The 20,879-nt window shown below is 41.2% G+C and overlaps 1 protein-coding gene across 4 annotated transcripts in view; it reads left to right on the top strand.

Moving 5' to 3' along the window:
- Positions 1 to 1,566: 1,566 nt before the first annotated feature.
- The window catches only part of CNTRL (centriolin), a 63,682-nt gene continuing 44,369 nt past the window's right edge, over positions 1,567 to 20,879 (top strand). The window contains exons 1-9 of one of the 4 annotated variants that reach the window (XM_083485662.1): positions 1,567 to 1,990; positions 2,255 to 2,290; positions 7,789 to 8,044; positions 9,766 to 9,899; positions 11,547 to 11,677; positions 13,615 to 13,756; positions 14,903 to 15,089; positions 16,430 to 16,623; positions 19,268 to 19,387. In XM_083485662.1, coding sequence (XP_083341788.1) covers positions 7,894 to 8,044; positions 9,766 to 9,899; positions 11,547 to 11,677; positions 13,615 to 13,756; positions 14,903 to 15,089; positions 16,430 to 16,623; positions 19,268 to 19,387 — 1,059 coding nt within the window. In that variant the 5' untranslated portion in view covers positions 1,567 to 1,990; positions 2,255 to 2,290; positions 7,789 to 7,893. Of the gene's footprint in view, positions 1,991 to 2,072; positions 2,167 to 2,254; positions 2,291 to 7,788; positions 8,045 to 9,765; positions 9,900 to 11,546; positions 11,678 to 13,614; positions 13,757 to 14,902; positions 15,090 to 16,102; positions 16,198 to 16,429; positions 16,624 to 19,267; positions 19,388 to 20,879 lie in introns of those variants that run through there. The other 3 variants (XM_083485663.1, XM_083485661.1, XM_083485664.1) reach the window with 3 other exon arrangements.

The following is a 20,879-nucleotide window of genomic DNA, read 5'->3' as shown; positions in this document are numbered from 1 at the left end:
CAGAGTGATGAGACTGCAAAAAAAAATATGAATGTTTACCACATTTCTCGAGATTTTCTAGGTACTGAAAATATACACAAGATATAAAACTACTAGAATAGTGTTTACAGTGAGATAAAACAGTAGCCTTCTATTTTTCAGAGCCATGCTGACAGAAACAATAAATCATGCTATCAACTGAGATGAATACAGTGGTGCCTCGGGTTAAGAACTTAATTCGTTCTGGAGGTCCGTTCTTAACCTGAAACTGTTCTTAACCTGAAGCACCACTTTAGCTAATGGAGCCTCCTGCTGCCGCAATGCCACCGGAACACAATTTCTGTTCTCACCCTGAAGCAAAGTTCTTAACCCGAGTTACTATTTCTGGGTTAGCAGAGTCTGTAACCTGAAGCTTATGTAACGCGAGGTAGAACAGCTTGCTCTATGGTATTAACCCCTTCGTGCATTAATTAGACTTTTGCATGTTGGTTATACGAGGCTGGCTATCCCACAATATGAACCTGCCAAGGTTTTGAGATCTTCAAGGAGGCCCTTCTCCCAGCCCCAGCCCCCTCACAGGCATGCTTGGGAGGGCGAGGCCTTCTCGGTGGTTGCTCCCAGACTTTGGAACACCCTTCCTACAAAAGTTGGATGGGCTCCCTCCTTGTTGTCATTCTGCTGGCAACTGAACATTTTCCTGTTCCAACAGGCTTTTGGGAACTGACTGCTTTTGATGAAAGGACTGCGTGCACTACTTTTTTATTGTCATTATTTTCATTGTTTTAATAGTTGTTATTCATGCATATAGTTTATTTCTATAACTGTTTATTTTATTTTATTTTATTTTATTTTACAATTGTTTTGAAATACCTGCCCAACTCGACAGGCAATGTGTTCATTTGTTAAAACTACTAATTTTATGAAACAATGCATTTCTAGAAATGAAAAATTTTCTATTATGGAAAACCTTCATCCTACATCACTGATTATTTAAGTTACTTTGAACTCTTTAAAAAAGCAGCCTAAGACATGGCAGCCCTGTATTCGGAAATTTTAAATGTCTGGTTTTTTCCCAATTTTTTATATGTGATGTAAGCAGCCCAGAGTGGCGAGGGAAATCCAGCCAGATGGGCGGGGTATAAATAATAAAATTATTAATTTTATTTCCTATATTTTTAGTGGTTCTTATTTTAATGTGTACTCTGCCTTGAGTCTCTGTCAGGTAAAAAGATGTGGTGTTTATGTGTTATATATAATCAAATATCGAGAGAGAGACAGAGAGAGAGAGAGAGAGAGAGAGAGAGAGAGAAAACATGTTCTGTACAACACTTTTCCCAAACAGAGGGTCTGCATTTTGAAAGCTGCCCTCGGAGGCTTCGCCCTGAAAGGCCTTTTATACATGTGTTGAAATAAATACAAATAAACAAAACAACAGTACCAACCTATACACAAGCCTCCCACTGAGTTAAATAGGGCTTACTCCAAAGTAAGTGGATCCAACATTGCAGCCTGAGGCTATAACCTTAGGCTCATTTAACTTTAAGTCCCATTTAACTCTATAGGACTCGCCTCTAGATGGGGCTAGTTAGTTATAAGAGCCATAGTAAGAGACGCGGAAACAGTAGGCGGGGACATTGACAATAAAAGGCGGGAAAGAGCCCAACGACCTAAATCTGGACGAAGAACAGTTAAAAAGAGACCGCGAGGAGGCGGGGCGGGGGCGTGGTCACTGCGGGCAGCCCCGCCCCCGTGCTCCAACCCTCTCTCTCCTTTTCAAGGCATCAAAGATGGCGTCGCCGGGCTGTTAAAAGGTTCCGCTTGTCAGCGTGAGGCAAATCCTCACCGGCGAGCGCTGAGCCGCCGCCTTCCTGTTTAATTTCCATCAAGTTTCAAAACTGGAGGGAAGAAGGAAAGGGGAAGACGGTCGAGAAGACATTTATATAAAAGCGAGCCGGGCCACGAGCGAGCCCGGCAGCGGCTCCCCCGCAAGCCCTCGATGTCAGCCGCGACGGTGAGGCTCGGCCCGCGCCCTGAGGGGTTGCCATGGCGACGGGAGTAATCAAAGCGGCGCCCTCAGGGAACGCAGGCGGGAATTGGCCGTTGGGCGGCTGCCGTTGAGTGGCTTCGTCCCTTCAGCGCATCCAAGGGGGAAAGGGGAGTCGGGACGCCCTTACTCTCTTTGGGGAGGTGTGTGGAGTGTCGGACCTCAGGGCCCCCACACAGGTTAAGGGAAGGAGGAAGGATTAGTTTATTTTCTCTCTCTCTCTCTTTCTAGATATTTGATTATTTGGCTTTCTGTTGACTTTTAGAAGTAAGTGGATGGGATTTTTTAAAAATGTGTTTCTCTTTCCTCATGGTTTTAATGTATCTAAGTGGGCTTTATTGTCTGTCTGGTTGTAAGTGGTTTAGGGTTGCCGTGGGCAGAATCATTATACTGTAAATCGCCCTGTGCTCCTCAATTAATTAATCAATAATAAACAACGGGCAACTTTGATAAATAATAAATAAATAATTTCTATCCCACACACTTAAAGCATAAATTTATGTTTTAACAGGGTGAATGGTAAGAGTAGTTTCAGGGGGGTGGGGCCAGAGGAAGAAAAGGAATGAAATAAGCTCTGACCTTTCCTTTTTAAACAGAAAGAAGCTCCGGTTGTGTGCACTTGTCACATATGCGATGACAAGTATTACTACGAGTGTTCATTTGTTAAGGTTTCGTTTTTGTTTTAAGTGTAAGTAAAGGTAAAGGGACCCCTGACCATTAGGTCCAGTCGTGGCCGACTCTGGGGTTGTGGCACTCATCTCGCTTTACTGGCCGAGGGAGCCGGCGTACAGCTTCCAGGTCATGTGGCCAGCATGACTAAGCCGCTTCTGGCGAACCAGAGCAGCGCACGGAAATGCCGTTTACCTTCCCGCCGGAGCGGTACCTATTTATCTACTTGTACTGTGACGTGCTTTCGAACTGCTAGGTTGGCAGGAGCAGGGACCGAGCAACGGGAGCTCATCCCGTTGTGGGGATTCAAACCACCGACCTTCTGATCGGCAAGTCCTAGGCTCTGTGGTTTAACCCACAGCGCCACTCGCGTCCCTTCTGTTTTAAGTGTACCTGGTTATAATTGTTTTATCTGTAAATTGCCTTGAGATAGTGATTTATAAGGTGATTAATAAATCAATAATAATAGTTCCTACTGAGAAAACAGACCTACTGAAAATAATGAGCATAACTTACATGTAGAGTGCTTTATTTTAAAGGATTTGGTTGTATTCAGCTAAGTTCTACACTGAGGACACCCACTGAAAATAACAGATCTGTGTCCTCAGTGTAGAACTTAGCTGAATACAACCAAATCCTTTAAAATAAAGCACTCTACATGTCTTCCAGGGTTGCAAACAGAATATAGTCGTACCTTGGAAGTCGAACGGAACTTCAAAACATTCAGAAACCAAAGCGCAGCTTCCGATTGGCTGCAGGAAACTCCTGTTGGACATTTGGGTTCCAAAGAATGTTTGCAAACTGGAACACTCACAGGTTTGCAGCATTTGGGAGCCAAAAGGTCCGAGTACCAATGAGTTCAGGAGCCAAGGTATGATTGTAGTAAGAAAGAGAGAAGTGCAATTTAAAAATAATGTTCATAATAAAAAATACTCGCATTACATGTCAGTCTTCTTTTTAAAAGATAATCATAATAATTTCATTGCATATCAGTGCAATTGAAATATGATTATCCTATACCACTGTTTCTATGTCCTGCTAAATAAATAAATAAATAAATAAATGATGATGATAAATAATAATAATAATAGAAAAATATTATTATGACCTTCCTTTTTCAAAAATCCTTTAAAGTAGAGATTTTTATCCCAGTCTGTGTCTGTCTTGGATTTGAAATTGTTTTTACTGTTGATTTATTATTGGTGTTTTTATTGTTACTTTCTTCAAGGTGTTTCATGGGAAGCTATTCATAAATGAAATGCAATAATAATAATGCACACTAATGTAGCAAATTAAAACAACAAATTCAAGCAACAACAGCCTTATTTTCTACCCAACTTTCTTGGTAATCCAGAAAAGATGAGGAACCCCACCCACAGGGGAGAATGAACTAAAGCTCCCGCTGAACTGAGTCAGGTTTACCTGAGTATAGTATAGCACAGTTAAGAATCTCCAATGCAATCTACAGTGCATGTCTATTCAGGAGTAAGAACCATGGAGTGCAAGGAATTTATTGTCAATATGCGAGTATAGGATTGCAAGCCTTTCATGACAGACGTTTCATTGGTGAACAGACAGCATGCTAAGAGCTCGAGGCTGGTGTCTAGTTCCCAATTTCTTATGTAAAAAATTTAAATAGAGTAGCATGATTAAAAGAAGCAGTTCTTTTTAAGGATAGTAAATAAGCTGCCTCAATAAGGTACTTGTTCTGCACACCAATATAATCACAGGGCTACCCTATTTCATACATCACAATGACCAGAAGCAACAGCATTTTCTCTGTTTAAAAGTGTTGTTTTTGCACAAGGGGCTTTAATATTTAATATTTCATTCATGCCACACATGAATGAAAAACTGGGGATTTCCCACCCCAGAATAAGTGAAAACATGCACTACAAGAGGGAAACTGCCCTGTATGAAGCACAAGAGGGAAACTGCCCTGTATGAAGCACAATAACATCATGTCCAGTCCAACACTGTTTTGATACAAGATGCTGTTAAACATAGCACCCCTATGCTAATAATACACATATAAATGAATAAAGAACTGGAGGTGTGCAGCCCCAAATAAGCTTTGGGCCACTGCAAATCCTACTCACACACACTCCAAAAAAAGCTTCCTCTAGGAAATGCCTTTGTATCACATGTGGCCCAATGCTTCTTGAAGAATGATTGGGATAAAGATGTAATAAATAATCTGCCCTTCTTTCAAGTGCCACATTGTTGGGGGAGGCTGTTCATGTTTCCCAGCTTCTTCAACCTCTCTGCTTTGAGCGTTTCATGTCTTCCATATTTTGGAGACAATCTACTTCTAGGAGTATGTGGGATTGTGATGTACAATATGGTGATTGTTGTCCAACATCATATGGATATGAAAACAAAGTTCTGTCTGAAGTTACATTGGCTTGTTTTATAAAGCATCATCAAAAAGACAGCTCTTTAAAAAATAAGCTACTCTGAGTGATGTGTCTTTTAATGATGCTTTCAGTAAACAAGGATAAAGAACAGTATCAAACGAGTCTGAAGTATTTAACCACCAACCACAATGTTAAATAGCTAGTAAAGAAAAAGTGAAGATGAAAGAAAGATAATATGTGGGCAGATTAAACAAATCAATGAAGCTGTTTGCAGGATATGTAGGATTATGAGTATTAAAATCTAGGTGAAATAAATTAGAGCATGTATGACAAAAGGGTTTTTGTCAACCGAGCTCTACTCAGAAGGGCTTTTTTTTTCAGCCAGAAGTTGCCAGAACACAGTTCCTGCACCTCTCAGGTGAGCACCTTTGCCATTCTAAGAGAACAAGGGAGGTGTTCATTGTAAGTTCCAGCATCTCTTTTTCTAGAAAAATAGCACTGCTACTCAGAGTAAACCCATTGAAATTAATGCATCTAAGTTACTTTTGTCCATTATTTTCAATAGTTCTACACTGAGTGGGATTAGCATTGGCTAAAACCCAAAAAATTACTCTTTTTTTGAATTTTCTTTTTCATCTCAGCCTCACAATGTTAGTTTTGTTAGTTATACAAGTGTTTAAGAAGCTAGTTAAAATAATAAATGTGCTATTCTTACCTTATAAAGAACCCATTGTTTCCAAGTGTTGCAGAGAGATTAAAAGATAATTCAGTCCTTGCCTGCAGACTCACAATCTAATAGACATGTATGAAAAAGAATGGGTAGGGGAAAGGAAAGAAGCAAATTTAGGCACCAGTTCTTGATGTTCTTGTTCTCTCAGCATTAATACTATATTTCAGGCATGTCCAACAGGTCAATAGTGATCTACTGGTTGATCCCGGGGTGTTCCTGGTCAATCTATGGAGTTGGACGTCCCTGCTGTATTTGATCTGGAAAACTGAGCCTCCCTGCCTTTACATTCACACAAATAAGAAGCCTTTGGCAGAGACTAATTGGCTGTGCACACTCAGGGCAACTGGCAGTTGGAGCTGAGTGTTATTTCTGCCAGAGAGGACAGAAGCAAGCTCTGTGCCACTTCTTCTGCAGCCAGTGAATTGGGCCACATTCATTTCTCTTTTGCCATGATGTGCTTCCTAGGAGAGGGGACACGGGTGGCACTTATGTCTAAACCACTGAGAATCTTGGGCTTGCTGATCAGAAGGTTGGTAGTTCAAATCTGCACGACAGGGTGAGCTCCTGTTGCTCTGTCCCAGCTTCTGCCAAACTAGCAGTTCAAAAGCATACCAGTGCAAGTAGATAAATAGGTACCTCTGCCATGGGAAGGGAAACAGCATTTCTGTATACTCTGGCTTCCGTCATGGTGTTCTGTTGCACCAGAAGTGGTTTAGTCATGCTGGCCACATGACCCAGAAAGCAGTCTGTGGACAAACACTGGCTTCCTTGGTCTGAAGTGAGATGAGCGCCACACCCCATAGTCGCCTTTGACTGAACCTAATCGTCCAGAGGTCATTTACCTTTTGCCTTACCTGCTTCCTACGAGACAAGAGGTATGGTCTTCCCTGGCCATTGGATCCCTTGACTGGTGGCAGAGGTTAAAGTGTACTTTCCTTCCCTTCTGCAGACTCATAGCAGCAGAGAATGTTAGAGAGAAGTACCTTAGCGTAGCAGTTTAATAAACAATGGCCTTAGTTTTAAGTTAGCTTTGGGCAATATGACTGGTTGCTTTGAAGAGCCTACAGCAGAGACCATATGAATCATCAAAAGGTGCATGCTTTATATATCAAGTGAACTAAAATTAATGTTGTGATCTGCTTTTTGTTACTGTCCAAATGAGATGGCAGATAGTAGATGTGCTTTACAACAGAAACAGTTTGAACTGCCTTTAGGTATTCTTGGGAAGGCAATGTGTTATGTAACACAGGGTATTACATATAATACACACAGAGGGACACACATGCTGGGCACAAAACACTCTTAGGTGTAGACTTCCACCCTACAAATCTCAGTTTTAGTTGTTTGTTCTCTGGTGTGTGTGTGTGTGTGTGTGTGTGTGTTTACCATTTGTCATCTGTTTGCCTCCCATTTTGCTGAAACAGTTAAGGAGAAAACAGGCCTGATGTTTGCCATTCATGTTTATAACTGTAATAGGCAGGTAACTGACAATACTCTTCCTCAAGAAAGTAGTTGTAGGTGGAGGAATCTCTAAGGTAGTTTGCTTCTTTGGCTGGTTTTCTTATCCTACAACTCTAACAGAAACTGTTCATATAAGCTAAAGTGTTTCTGCACTAGTGGGGGTGGGGTGGGAAACCACAGCTTCCTGAAAGCAAACTGAGGACGTGGTAAGTAAGCAAAGATAGAAGGCATGAAATTTGAGTTAGCTCTGGCTGCCTAGGCAAGTTGCACCGAGGGACGTGTGCACTAGTGGCTTTCCTTATTATTTTTTGGTTTATCCTCATTTTTAAAGTTCATTTTGTAAGTCACTTTGAGTTTCACTTTTTGAAAGAACAGTTAAAAATAAGGATGAAGAATGAGAGTTGTAAAAGCTCTGAAAGAAAGTTTCTTTAATGTTCATTTAACATAACCAATAATTAAGATCTGTAGATTACATTTGAGCAGCTATATGAATATTTTTATGCCCTTGGAAACAATTTAAAGAGGATCTTGTGTTTGTCTGCTTGTAGCTTTTCACCTAATACTATGCAGCATTCTGTGCAATAAGGAAAGGCCAGCCACAAAGAGCACCACTTAGAAAGAGACTGTTGTCTTCATCTCGAACTCGGAGTCCAATGTCTACCGTGAGTTCAAGCAGCAGGTCACCATCTCCGTTGAGCAGACGAGGTATTCCAGCTACTTATCTGACAAAGGGGAAAAGGCGTCAAGGAAATGCACCTGAAGAAAGTGATACAGGAATTCCCTCTGAATCTTCAATTGGACAAGGTATAGTAGTTAATAGCATTTTAAACTATACATTTTTGACATTTAGATCTAGACATACGCCCGGATTTTATTTTATTTTGGTGGGGGAACAATAGAATATGGCTTTTGAACTAGCTTTTATTTCTTGATTGTTTGATAACTATGTATTCCACTATAGAGCACGGTATTTCCAGGCACCTCAACAAATTATAAAAATAAAAACAGTAATACCAAGATAAAATTTCATATAATAATAACACAGGAAAAAAAGAGTTAAAGACAGGAAATAACACAATGCCTTGTTTCACCTGCATGAAAATGACATCAACAGAAGGTACCAGGTGATGCTCCCTAGGAAGAGCATTCCAGAAACTAATATCTATTTAGAGCATTTTGTAGATAATAAGAGCACAACATGTTCTCAGGCAGGTGCAGCTGAGTGTGTTTAGAGGTGCCAGAGGGCCCACTAGAGAGTTCTTTTGTTCAGAACCGGAGGTCCTTCTCCATGTGCCCCATCCAAAAGAAGGTCAGAGGTTGGTGACACAGGAGAGGAGCTTTTCAGTTGTCCCAGCACACCTTGCCCAAAACTATGACATGTTTTAATGTGGCAGCAAAAAGTTGTTGAAGTCAGCACCAGGCAGGGCACACTGAGAAGAACATGGTTGGTGGAAGGACCCTGAGTGAGTGACTGGGAGAAGAAAGGAAAGAGGTGGGAGGGTCCACCACTTTCTGTGTGAGACAAGAGTTAAGAGCTACCTTTGAGAGAGGACTTTCTCTATTTTTGTTTTTGTTAGATTAGTTTCTTTTATCTTGCTGTATTATTTGGAACTCTGTCCCTACTCTCCACATTAATGGATGGTGGAGAAGTTAGCATAGTGCTTATAGAGAGCAGCAATGCTGGGTAGTTGGACTTGCCATGGTGGAGAACTTAGCTGCACCCATGTGGGTGGTAAGCGGCAGGCAGCAGTTTTCCCACCAGCAATAATTCACAGAAAGCTCTGAAAGGGGGCATTCTAGGCCAAAGACAAATACTGGCAGCTTTGGAACATAGGATCTGGGTATGTTCATGTTGGGATAAGTGTTCTGTCAGGGTATGCCTGCTTGGTTTCAGTTGGGAGTGAAATCTAAGCATTAGGCCAAAAGGTTTCATGGAAAAGTAATTTTTAAGAGTGCCTTTAAAGTAAGAGATGTTCAGGAAGAGAGTTCAGGAGAAGAAGTGAGGGGAAATGGAAGGAACCATAAAAAATAGAAAAAGAATTATTGAAAGATAATACCCTTCTTTGAAAAGACAATTACTGAACTTTTAAAACAGGGATGGAGAACCTGTGGCCCTCCAGATGTTTTGCCCTGCAGCTACTATCACCCCTGACTTTTGACCATACTAGCTGGGGCTAGTAGGAATCAGAGTCTAATGATATCTGGAGGGCTACATGTTAGGCACTCCTATTGTAAAGAGACATGATAATGGAAAGCAAAGGGGACAAATGGCAAGTTTGATGGTCAATAAACATAGACCATTATGAGGTTCATGATGGAAGTGTCAGTATCCAAAGTTATTAGCTCAGTGATAGAAACAACTCACTAATAGGTTTGCTTTGTCATACTACATATTTTATGAACATGCTAAAAGCACTTTTTAATGCAATCAGATATTTTGTCCTTTATGACAAAACTTTCAGTTGAATGCTTTTCTTTCTATTATTGTATTGTCACACACAGCAACACCTTATTGTTCATTTCAGATGACAACTGTATCAGTCCAGGTATCAGATACATAACTGAGACTCTTATCAAGAAGCTGTCCAAACAGGAAAATCTGGCACGCGTAACTACTCTAAATCTTTCCCTTGCCAAAGATGGGGGGAAGAAGTTTAAGGTATAATGTTTATTATTATTTTTCCTCTCACCTTTCCCCCTGATGGGTCTCAGAGGAATGTCACACTTGTGTCTATTCACCTAGAACAAAAAAATTGCTGCATATAGAGCTACCACTGCACATTCCAATTTGCCTACAAAAACTACCCATAGAGTCCTTGACTTTATATCATACCTTTTAAAAAGTATACAGTCGAATTTTTTATACTATATATTGCTGGTACTCCCTGTTTCAATGACTTGCTTCTGGGGCTATTTATCAAGGCAAATTATCCAGACCAGAAGAAGTGAATTCCCTAGCTTAGAGGTTTTATCTAAAAGCAATAACCTTTCTACAGCCCAAGCAAGGGTGGAAAACCAGGCTCTCCAGAATTTATATCGAGTAGTCAATGCAGAGCATTCATACAAATTGCAAATCACAGAGGCTGATGTTCTACACCTTTATTTCCTTCTGTGCCTGAAGAGAGTAGTGTAAACAAAAAGACTCCTAGTGAGTTCACTTGGCTGGATCCCATTCTAAGAGGGCAGGAGGCTCCCCAAATAAGTCCTGGCACCATTTTAATAAAGTAAATACAATAGCATATTTCACATTTCATTGTAGACCAGGAGTTGCTAGTATGCCCTATATATGTGTGACTAAAACTCCCATCAGCCCCAGCCAGCATGGCCAATGGTAAGGGATAATGGGAACATCTAGAGGAGGTACCATGTTGGCTATCTCTGCAGTAAATTATAGTTAATGGTTTACCCTGAATATTGTTTCCCACTAGCACATGGAGAAAACAAAATAAACCCGTGACTTAGCATTATGTCCCTGATTAAAGGACCCCAGTCAGTAAACCAAGAACAAACCATAGCTCCAGTTCCTGATTTTGGGGGTAGTGTAACAAAGCATCATCCCTGATTTGAATATAAAGCTACACCAGCAATTTGTTTCTTTCTAGCATGAGTTGGAAAGAGCAAAAATTGGCCAAGATCAGCACATTCACAGCAAACCATTGACTAGTTTACTAGGAAGTGTGAATAAGACAATTGGAAGAAAAAATAAAACGTGGTGTCCTGTTGAAGAGAATTAGGCACAGCTTAAAATAACTTTAATTCAATTGAGTTCATTTGCTTAAAATGATGAGTAACCACATGGGTGTAGCCAAAGGTTTGTAGGGGAGGGGAGGTGCCCTTGCCCCAATTCAAATAAGTAAATAAAAATATTTAACTAACTAACCAATTGCATCACAAATAACTTGGTTCTGCGCGCCCCCCCAACATAAAGTCTGCCACCCTAAAATAAATCCTGGCTATGCCCAAAGGTAAGCAGAAAACCTAGTAATGATGTCTTTCTTTGCAATTTGTTTCTCAGTATCAGACTGAGATAAAGCTGGTTTTTTACAACCGTTTTACATCTCTGAATTTGGCCACTTGAGAAGCTGCCTCCAAATATTTAAGATGCTCAAAATAAGTTTTTAAATGCCTCTTGGGTTAAACTTAAAAAAAAAATTCAAAATCAGTTGGTACAATTACACTCGATTATTAATCTCAGTTGATAGCATGATTAATTGTTTGTCAGCATGGCTCTGAAAAATAGAAGGCTACTGTTTTATCTCACTGTCAACACTATTCTAGTAATTTTATATCTTGTGCATATTTTCAGTACCTAGAAAATCTCGAGAAGTGTGGTAAACTTGAAGTCCTCAATCTCAGTAACAATCTGATTGAGAAGATTGAAAAACTAGACAAACTTTTAAAGCTACGTGACCTCAATCTATCATTCAACAAAATATGGTAAACAAGATTATAGCAAAATACTGTTTTCTTAGTATGGTGCATTAAAAGATTCATTGTTGCAAAATGCTGCTACATTGGGATTGTGAACCATGAAACAGGAACAGCTTCCACCAAAGAAAGAACTAAAAATAACCCAGGCTGTAGGAGTCTGTAGCTCTAGTGCTTTTGTTTTGGTCCTGGTACTTTTTTAGCAAAGCAGCTTTCATAATTTGATGCAGAAATGGCATCAAGGTATTAAAATCCTTCATGATTGTAGAGGTAGAACATGGGAAGCTGTCTTATGCCACATTCTATACCACATTGGTTGTGTTCCTGCTCACTCTGGATATGTAAGTTATACCTTGGAAGTCGTACAGAATCCATTCTGGAAGTCCATTTGACTTCCAAAACATTCAAAAACCAAAGCGTAGCTTCCAATGTGTTATTGTGGGGTCCAAAGTCCCCATGGCCCCTAGGAATTGGCTCCTTTAGTGGTCAGTGGACTAGGGGGACTAGGCTAGTCCCCTAAATGTTCCCCTGGTGCCTCCTTCCCAAAGTCTGGGAAACTTCTACCCAGCTTAAGGAGGCACAATGCTCCGACGGGTCCAGGATCCCTTTTGTTACCTTCCCAAAACCTGGGAATCTTCTGCTTGGCTTAGGGAGAGAGGCGCAGTGCTCACATACATGATGTCCTCCGCACAATTACTCTCTCAAGCTGGCACCTCTGACCTTACTGTTGCCCTACAGAAAATTTTGCTGCATGCCACTGCTTTGAAATACCCAGCCAGATGGGCAGGGTATAAATAATAAATTGTTTGTTTGTTTGTAGGTCAGAGCGAGAACATAGATTTGCAGACCAGGTATTACCAAGAGTCTGTATTTAAAATGACAGGCTGCAATCCTAACCCCATTTACCTAGGTGTAAGCATCATGGAATATGATAGGACTTTGGATGACACCGGTTTTCGCTGTCTAGGATTGCACAGTTAGCTCTGTGAAGTTAAGTTGCCTAAACCTGAATGCTACCATTTAACTATCTTTTTGGATCAGGCTGCCCATTGATTTCTACACACTACATTTGATGTAACTTCCTCATTTGGTGAAACAGCTTTTCTATGATGAAATGTGGATTAGAGCAATGAGTTGTGTGGGGTTTTTTTAAAAAAACACACCAAGGCATAACAACGCAGGCATGATAAACCTTTTCAAACGAAAGCAGAGAAGGGCACAAGCAATTTCCCTCCTACCATATGCTGATTAGAATGGTATAGTTTTTGGAGCGTAAAATAGAACCTTTCCAAACAGTCAATAGTATTTACAATAATATTTTAATGAAGTTTTGCTTAACATTCCTGAAAATCCCCAACAATATTGCAACAGTTTTCTGATTTCAGAAATTTTATTTACTGGCATAGTATCTTGATAGCTATCGTTTGTCCTCCCTAAATATATGTTTTATTCTATATTTGTTTTAAAATGGCAAAATGAAAACAGTTATGCAAACACCAAACCAGGTATCAAGCTGAAAAGCTGCATATAGTTTTGGAGGAACTCAATTTACATGAAATAATCATTTATCAAACATCTATTGTAATTGCATCTTATTCTTTCTTGTGCTTGCTGTAAATTTAATTCCTCAAAGCTTTTTGGCTTGGAGTCTCATTTTCTGCTTGTAGACTAAACAAAACATACTTTACAGATGCAGAGCACTAGGATTCCATGACTCCAAACCCAAAGGTTTAGGAAGAAATAGTAGAATATTCAACAGGTCTCCAGTGTTTGTGGCTAAGCCTTTTAAAAAACTATGAAGCCAGATGTGAGCACGTATGAGAGTTGTTCCTGGTTTTATAAATCATGGTTTGAAAATGTTCCCTGTGTCCTAGGAGAAACTTAAAGGTATACAGATGTTGTTCATCTTATAATATATAACTTTAATATTTCTCTCTGTTCACCAGTAAAATAGAAGGTATTGAACATCTACAGAATTTACAGAAGCTGAACCTTGCTGGGAATGAGATTGAGCACATCCCAGCATGGGTAGGGAAGAAACTCAGGTCCTTGCGCATCCTGAATTTGAGAAAAAACAAAATATCATCAGTAAGTGATTTCAACTTAGAGCGATGCTTGCAGAACACTCCTTGTTTTTGGATTTTAGTTGTTGTCTGCTTACTTCTTTCTTTAAGCCTTTTCCTTAAGATAACACTTATAGACTTTTGAAAATCGCTGTCTCTGTAGAAGGTTGATAATAACCATGTGTACCAGTTAGCTGTATTTAATTATTATTTCTTTACTTTTAAAAAATTCCAAGCACCTGTGAATGCTTTCATCTGGTGACAAATCACAGAAATACATGATTTTAAAGGAAGATAAGATGAAGTAGGGTACATTTCTCATGTGATGAAATGTAAAGAGGACTAGAAAATGAGAGACAATCATATAGTTCCAGCAATTTTTCCATAAAGCCAAGAACAAGTGTCAGTGTGAGGATTTCCCCCAGAGATTCCCACTGTATGATGATTAGAATTATATATTGACATATGCTAAGGCAGTAGCTTGCAAAACTATTTTCCAGAAGGCCTTTGGAGCTTTTCAGGAGTTCTTCAGTGAGAAGATTAGTAATTCTGGCTGAGTGCCCCTGATAGGCACATGGCTCTCCAGTTGCACTCTCTCCAGCAATGCGCAGCTGGAGGAGAGTGGATGTGTTCTCCATACAAGTAGAGCAACAATAAGGTTGTATACATCAGTTCCCTGTATGAGCTTAGTGACTGTCCTAGAATTTATCATAGAGTTCTACGTGGAGCACTGAGATTCCATGACAGTCACCTTAGAATGCCCCAGCAGACACAATATGCTAAAAGATTCCTGAAGTTTTTTTTTTAACCTATTGAACTGAGGCCTTTTGTCTTCATTCAGGTCCATGTATCACAGATGTTGGGATCCTTTGACCATCAGCCCCAGCAAGCATGGCCAGTGGGTAGGGATGATGGGAGTTGCAGTTCAGCAAAATCTGGAGGGTCAAAGGTTCCCCACACCTGATATATTTTCTCCATTTTAACTAGGGCTGAGTCATAACTATTCAGTTTTGCTTTAAGTTTTGGATGTGCTTCATTGAATTATTTAAGCTTAAGACCTTCACAAAGTTTCTTGCACCATTAGAAACAGCTCTTGGAGGCATTTTGTACAACACTCTGAACAATGCTTCAAAGAATATCTAATTCTTGTACCTCCCCTCCTTTCTTTCAGCTCCATGAGGTAGCTAAACTGAAGTCTCTTAAAGACTTGACTTCTCTGTTTCTGGCAGACAATCCTGTTGTAAACCTTCCTCATTATCGTCTGTATACCATATTCCATTTGAGGTCACTGGAAGATCTTGAGGGACAGCCAGTGACAAACCATGACAGAGAAGAAGCTCTTGAGAGGTTTAATTTAGGTAAATATGATAATCATAGGATTATAAAACAACAGTTCTAGCTAATACATGTCTACTCAGAAGTAATTCCTGTTGAGATCTTACATGATGAGGGGCTGGAAGAATAAAGGAAAGCTCTCAGCTGAGAGCTGGGAGGGTCCACCACTTTCTATGTGAGACAGGAATTAAGAGCTACCTGTGAGAGAGGACTCTGCATGTTCATTTTCTTTAGTTTATTTTTAAAATTGTATTGTATGGTTCGCCAGAAGCGGCTTAGTCATGCTGGCCACATGACCCGGAAGCGGAACACCAGCTCCCTCGGCCAGTAAAGTGAGATGAACACCGCAACCCCAGAGTCGTCCATGACTGGACCTAACAGTCAGGGGTCCATTTATCTTTACCTATTATAAGTACAGTAAAAATGTTTTAAATCTTGCCAAAAAAAGGAAAGTGAGAAAGCCATAATAAACATGAGTAACAACAATTACTTGGGAAGCCACGATTGGATGTGACTCTCTTTATTGTCTTCTTGGCAGCACACATGGGTAGTTTGTAAAGTGACCTAAGATTCAAAATATATAGGCAGTAGATATAATTTTACTTTGGGAGTATCACATCTACGAAAAGCACAAGGCATGTTCAGGCATTCACTTGAGCATGTGAATCTGAATCTTTAAATGAAAGGGTGGATCTGAACACAAATCCTGCCTCCAATGTCCCTACCACGTGTAGCCCTGCCTCATAAGTCCCCAATGTTCTCTATGTTGAGCAGAGACAGTTGTTATTCCACAGTCATACACCATTCAGAAATAGGTTGGCTCTTCCACTTATTCATATAGGTCAGGCTTCCTCAAACTCAGCCCTCCAGATGTTTTGAGACTACAATTCCCATCATCCCTGATCACTGGTCCTGCTAGCTAGGAATCATGGGAGTTGTAGGCCGAAAAACATCTGGAGGGCCGAGTTTGAGAAAGCCTACAATAGGCAGAACTTATGCAAATAAGCTTTGGAATCTTTGTCCTTGGCAGTTAGAAGGACAACTGCTCTTTTCTGACCTGTCTGCTGTGTGGTGACAGGGCTTCAGAGGAGTTCCAGCTTCCCTGACTTTTTAAAAACAAGTGTGAGGGTGGTGGGTATCTTCTCACCTGAACCTAGATTAGATTGGATGGGAAGACCTCTTCCTTCTGTCTATTAAACTGTGAGACTTGGTGTTGATTTTATGCCCATCAAGTAATTTGCATGCTTTAACCACATGCATCTTTGGGAAAAGCCACTAGTGTCATTGGTTTCCTTTTCTGTCAGTGATCAGTAAATGTAGCAAAAGGAGTGTATATGATTTGCTGATTTGCCTTATTCTGCAGAAGAGATAGAAAATCTAGAAAAGGACTTGGAGAAAACTGTGAAAGAGTTGGAAGACCTTAAAACCAAACACTCTGACCTGGGTGAACAACTGCAGCAACAAGATGACCTTAACAAATCATTAAAACAAAAAAATCTGCAACAGAAACAAAGTTGTCATGACCTGGAAAGTGAACTAGAGACAAAAAATGAGCTGGTAAAGCAACTTTGGTTCTTAAAATCCCAGTAGACTGTTGAATAGCTCTAGAAATTTCTTATGGCATTGAATGATACTGTTTTATCTGTTTATACTGTTGAATGACACTAGGTTAACATTTACAGTGTGGTAGAACAATTGACTCCAGTAGGACTGCAGCAGTACAGTTGTACTTCGGGTTACATACGCTTCAGGTTACAGACTCCGCTAACCCAGTTTAGAACTTTGCTTCAGGATGAGAACAGAAATTGTGCTCCGGTGGCGCGGCAGCAGCAGGAGGCCCCATTAGCTAAAGTGGTGCTTCAGGTTAAGAACAGTTTCAGGTTAAGAATGGACCTCCGGAACAAATTAAGTACCTAACCCGAGGTACCACTGTATATCAAGTTGTGGGAATAATCTCATTATTTGGCTTTCTATTTGGTTTATTTGACAATAGCCATCATTATATTATCATTATATTTGTATGTGTTATGTTTAAAATTATTAGAAAGCTAAATGTTTTCTAGCCTTAGTACACATTTTTTGTCTTCAGATAGATGGATTAAATGTTTTCTGGTTAGGCATTAAGCCATGTGTTCTGTTGTTGCCATAAATCCCATTGTATCTATGGTTTATTTCTAACATTCAATGTGCTTCTGAACAGAGCCCCAACTTTTATTTCTGGATGTAAAATCCACAGGTGGTTTGGTGCATTTTGTATGCAGAAATGAAAAATTAGGATTGTATTTAAAAACCTTAATGGCTCATTAAGCTTTGAGTTTCTTTATTAAATCATTATTTGTCATGTCTGCAATAATTACTGGGAGTTAGGTCTTCCCTTTTAATTAAGATTCTTCAGAGCTGGGCTTACTGAAAACTGGCTTTGTAAGCTGTGTGTCTTTGTGACCACACTGTCATTATCCCACTGAAATGAATAGGAGCTAGATTTTTTCAATGGATTGTATTCAGTAGATAACACACACATCCAATTGAATAAACAGAACAAACAGTTTAATCTTAATAGTATCTTGATCTGGTAACGTATATTTTTCAGCACTGTCTTCTCTTGTCCTTCTGGTGACTGATTTAGTTTGCTCCTCTTTTCATTTAGCCTATATCTTGGTTTGTTTGATCCATTTCCTTTATTGCTGACTGAGCCTTTATTTTTCACTAAAGGTAGCCTCTGTGTGTATAAGCTTGACTACGCTTTTTTTCCGCTGCAACCCATAGTGCTTCTTTGCATGGTCCTGTTTTGAATTATTCAATAAAGTGAAAGCTGTACTTGTTTTATCATTATTTGTTCACCAAAAACACTTCCCTGTGTCAAATATTTTTCTAAATTAGAAGTTGTGCATGGTGTTGGATACTTTGATTTAGAAATCTAATTCTTTTCCTTCTTCCAATCTTTCCTGTTTCTACCCTTTTCTTTCCCCGTCCCTTCAGTTCTTCCTACTGCTACCTATTGGAACCTTGCTGCATGCTCTCCTACAGGTATCCAACAATAAAACAGTCAAAAGAGAGAGAGCACCCACTTCTCTTCCAGATAAACGAAAATAATAGGATAGTTTCAAATTGGGACTGCTTATGTTTCTGTTTGGTTCTTCAAATATATTTGTGATTATAGGTAAAGGTACATACAGATTTAGGTGGATCCAATGCATTTATGATTCTTAAGCATTGTTTGTTTTCCATAGTTCATGGTTAGGCACAAATCAATATATGAAACCAAGGTTTGCGTGAGCTGTGGTTAAGTGTTATAGTTGCACTTGATCAAGTCAAAGTTAAGCAGTTTCTCCATCACTCATAGTAAGAAGGTCTCCCAGGTGGCTCTGGAGTATGCATGAACTCTGGGGCAGGATGAGCTGCATTTGACTGTTAACCAGGCTTAGGCTACAAACCATGGTCATCATCAAGTATTATATCTGCAGAAGGCAGTAGTCCCAATACAACTTACATGCAAAAATTAACTGGAAAAATATGACCAAGACAGCATTTTTATTTTTCTTGTGTTCTGCTAGCTTCTAAAAGTAAAAGGGGGGGGGATGCTAACAGAGTAAGTACCTCATTCTATTCAGTTCAGAAAAATGGAAATAATGAGGCTAGAGCACTTGGTGCCCTATTTTTATTTTAGTATCAGATTTATCAATATTTGAATACTATAGTAAAGTGAATGACTGGTTAATTCTTTTTTATTTTGAGTGTACATGTATTTTCAGCATTGTGCATGACATACCATTTGCAGATACCTTAACGTGATTTGCATTAGATAGTAAATTGTTGTGATGCAGCAAATCTTGCATACAACTATTGCCAGCCGCTCCATAGCAGACAAGCCACTCCATAGCTGACAATTTGAAAAGACTTGAAGTGCATGCTGGGACTGGCTTGCTTTGTCATGGCTGGTGTGTTTGTGTGTGTGTGTGTGTGTGTGTGTGTGTGTGTGTGTTGTTTAACTATCTGTATAAATGCAACATCTAAAGCAAATGCATTTTGTTATGCAAGTCTGACTAGTGTACCCTGTATTTTTACTATATAAAGATGTTTGTGTTGTGTCATTCATGCATGGATCATATAGCGACCCATGACACTGGCATTCCATTTAAATATATATGTTTATAAGACACAATTTGTTAACCTTTTGTATGTTTTTTTGTTTGTTTGTTAGCTAAAGCAGAAGACAGTGGAATTAACCCGAGCCTGTCAGAAACAATATGAGCTGGAGCAAGAACTGGCTTTTTATAAGATTGATGCCAAGTTTGAACCATTAGGTTATTATCCAATAGAGGTAATTATTTGAAAATAGTATTTTCAGTTTTAGAGAGCCTACTTGATCCCAAACTTGTGCTGCACATCTGAATCAAAGTACAAAATCAGAACTGACACTCTATTCCCCTCCTCAACTCCAAACTGATGGTGAGGATGGTAGAAGAGCATATCTCCAGTTGCACTAAACCAGTGTTTCCCAACCACTGTTCCGCGGCACACTAGTGTGCCGCGAGATGTTGCCTGGTGTGCCGCAGGAAAAATTAAAAAATTCAAAAGATTTTTTTTTTAAAAAAGTCAAATTTTCGATGACCCCTGGGGTTCCCTCCCTCCCTCCCACTCTGCGCCTCCCTCCTCCTCCTCCGGGGAGGCCCTTCCTGGCTCTCGGCCAAGGCTTGGCGGCTGCCACTCACTCACTCGCTCGCCCACCCGTCCCTCCATCCCTGCACCCGGCCTCTCCCCCTCCGTCCCCGGCGCGGGGGCTGCCGGGATCCGTAGTCCCCTCGCCCTTGGGCTCCGCGCCCGCGCGGGGTGCGCGAACTACGTTTCCCAGCGTGGCCTGGCGGGCCGGGCGTTTTGTTTGAAGCGCTCTTCTCCCGGCCATGGAATGAGCGCGGCGGCGGCGGGCGGGCGGGCAGGGGCTCTTCCGCGCAGACCCCGCACAGCCTGCCTGCGCCCCCGCAGAGATCGGGCGGCAGGATGGAGCCCGGGGATCCCCACGGAGGCGGAGCGGCGGAGGCGGAGGCTGCCCCCCAGGTAGGGCTGCGTCGGGGTGTGTGTTATTTTTTCAATGCTGCATCCGCGCCGGAGGGGACGCATCGGACCGCGGGGAGACCCCTTGGCGGGCGTGCAAAGCAATGCATGCGTGCAGGCGTTGCATGGAGTGCAGTGCAATGCAATGGCAACGCGGCGCCCTGCATGCATGCATGCAACTTCCACTGGCGCTCCGGACTTGGCAGGTGAGGGGGGTCCCCAGTGGGCGGCAGAGAGAGCCGGGAGGGCGAAGGGGAGCCGGGGGGGAGCAGCGCTGCTCCCCGAGCCGAGCCCGGGGGGAAACTTCGGCGTCGTTGCGCCGGGTGTTGGAAGCGGAGGCTGGCGGGGGCCCCTCACTTGCAAAACCTGGTCGCCTCTCATATATTTCGTGCATTGCATTCATCGCCCGCTTTCTCCTCCAAGGAGCTCCCGGGGGCGCGCATGGTTCTCCCCGTGTTATCCTCGCAACAACAGCCCTGCGAGGTGGGTCAGGCGAGTGGCCCAAGGGAGCACCCAGGGATTGTCCTGGCCAGGTGGGGTGATTTGAACCCTGCTCTCTGCCCGGTCTTCGTCCTCATTTAGCCCCCACATGTGCATGACTGTGCATGACTGAGGTTTTCCCCCCTCGTCTTGGCTATGGTGTGAGTCTGTGCTGTTAATTAATGGGGTTCTGCCTTCGGAGAAGATGAGCCAGCCCTCAAGGAGGTGATTATGTAATTTGCTAGCAATTCATGTCCCTCCTGGCGTGACGCTGCGCGCTG

Source organism: Podarcis liolepis (assembly GCF_965112155.1).
Source record: "Podarcis liolepis genome assembly, chromosome: Z".
Lineage (NCBI taxonomy): Eukaryota > Metazoa > Chordata > Lepidosauria > Squamata > Lacertidae > Podarcis > Podarcis liolepis.
Note: the sequence above shows the minus strand (reverse complement) of the source record. Positions and strands in the feature narration are given on the sequence as shown.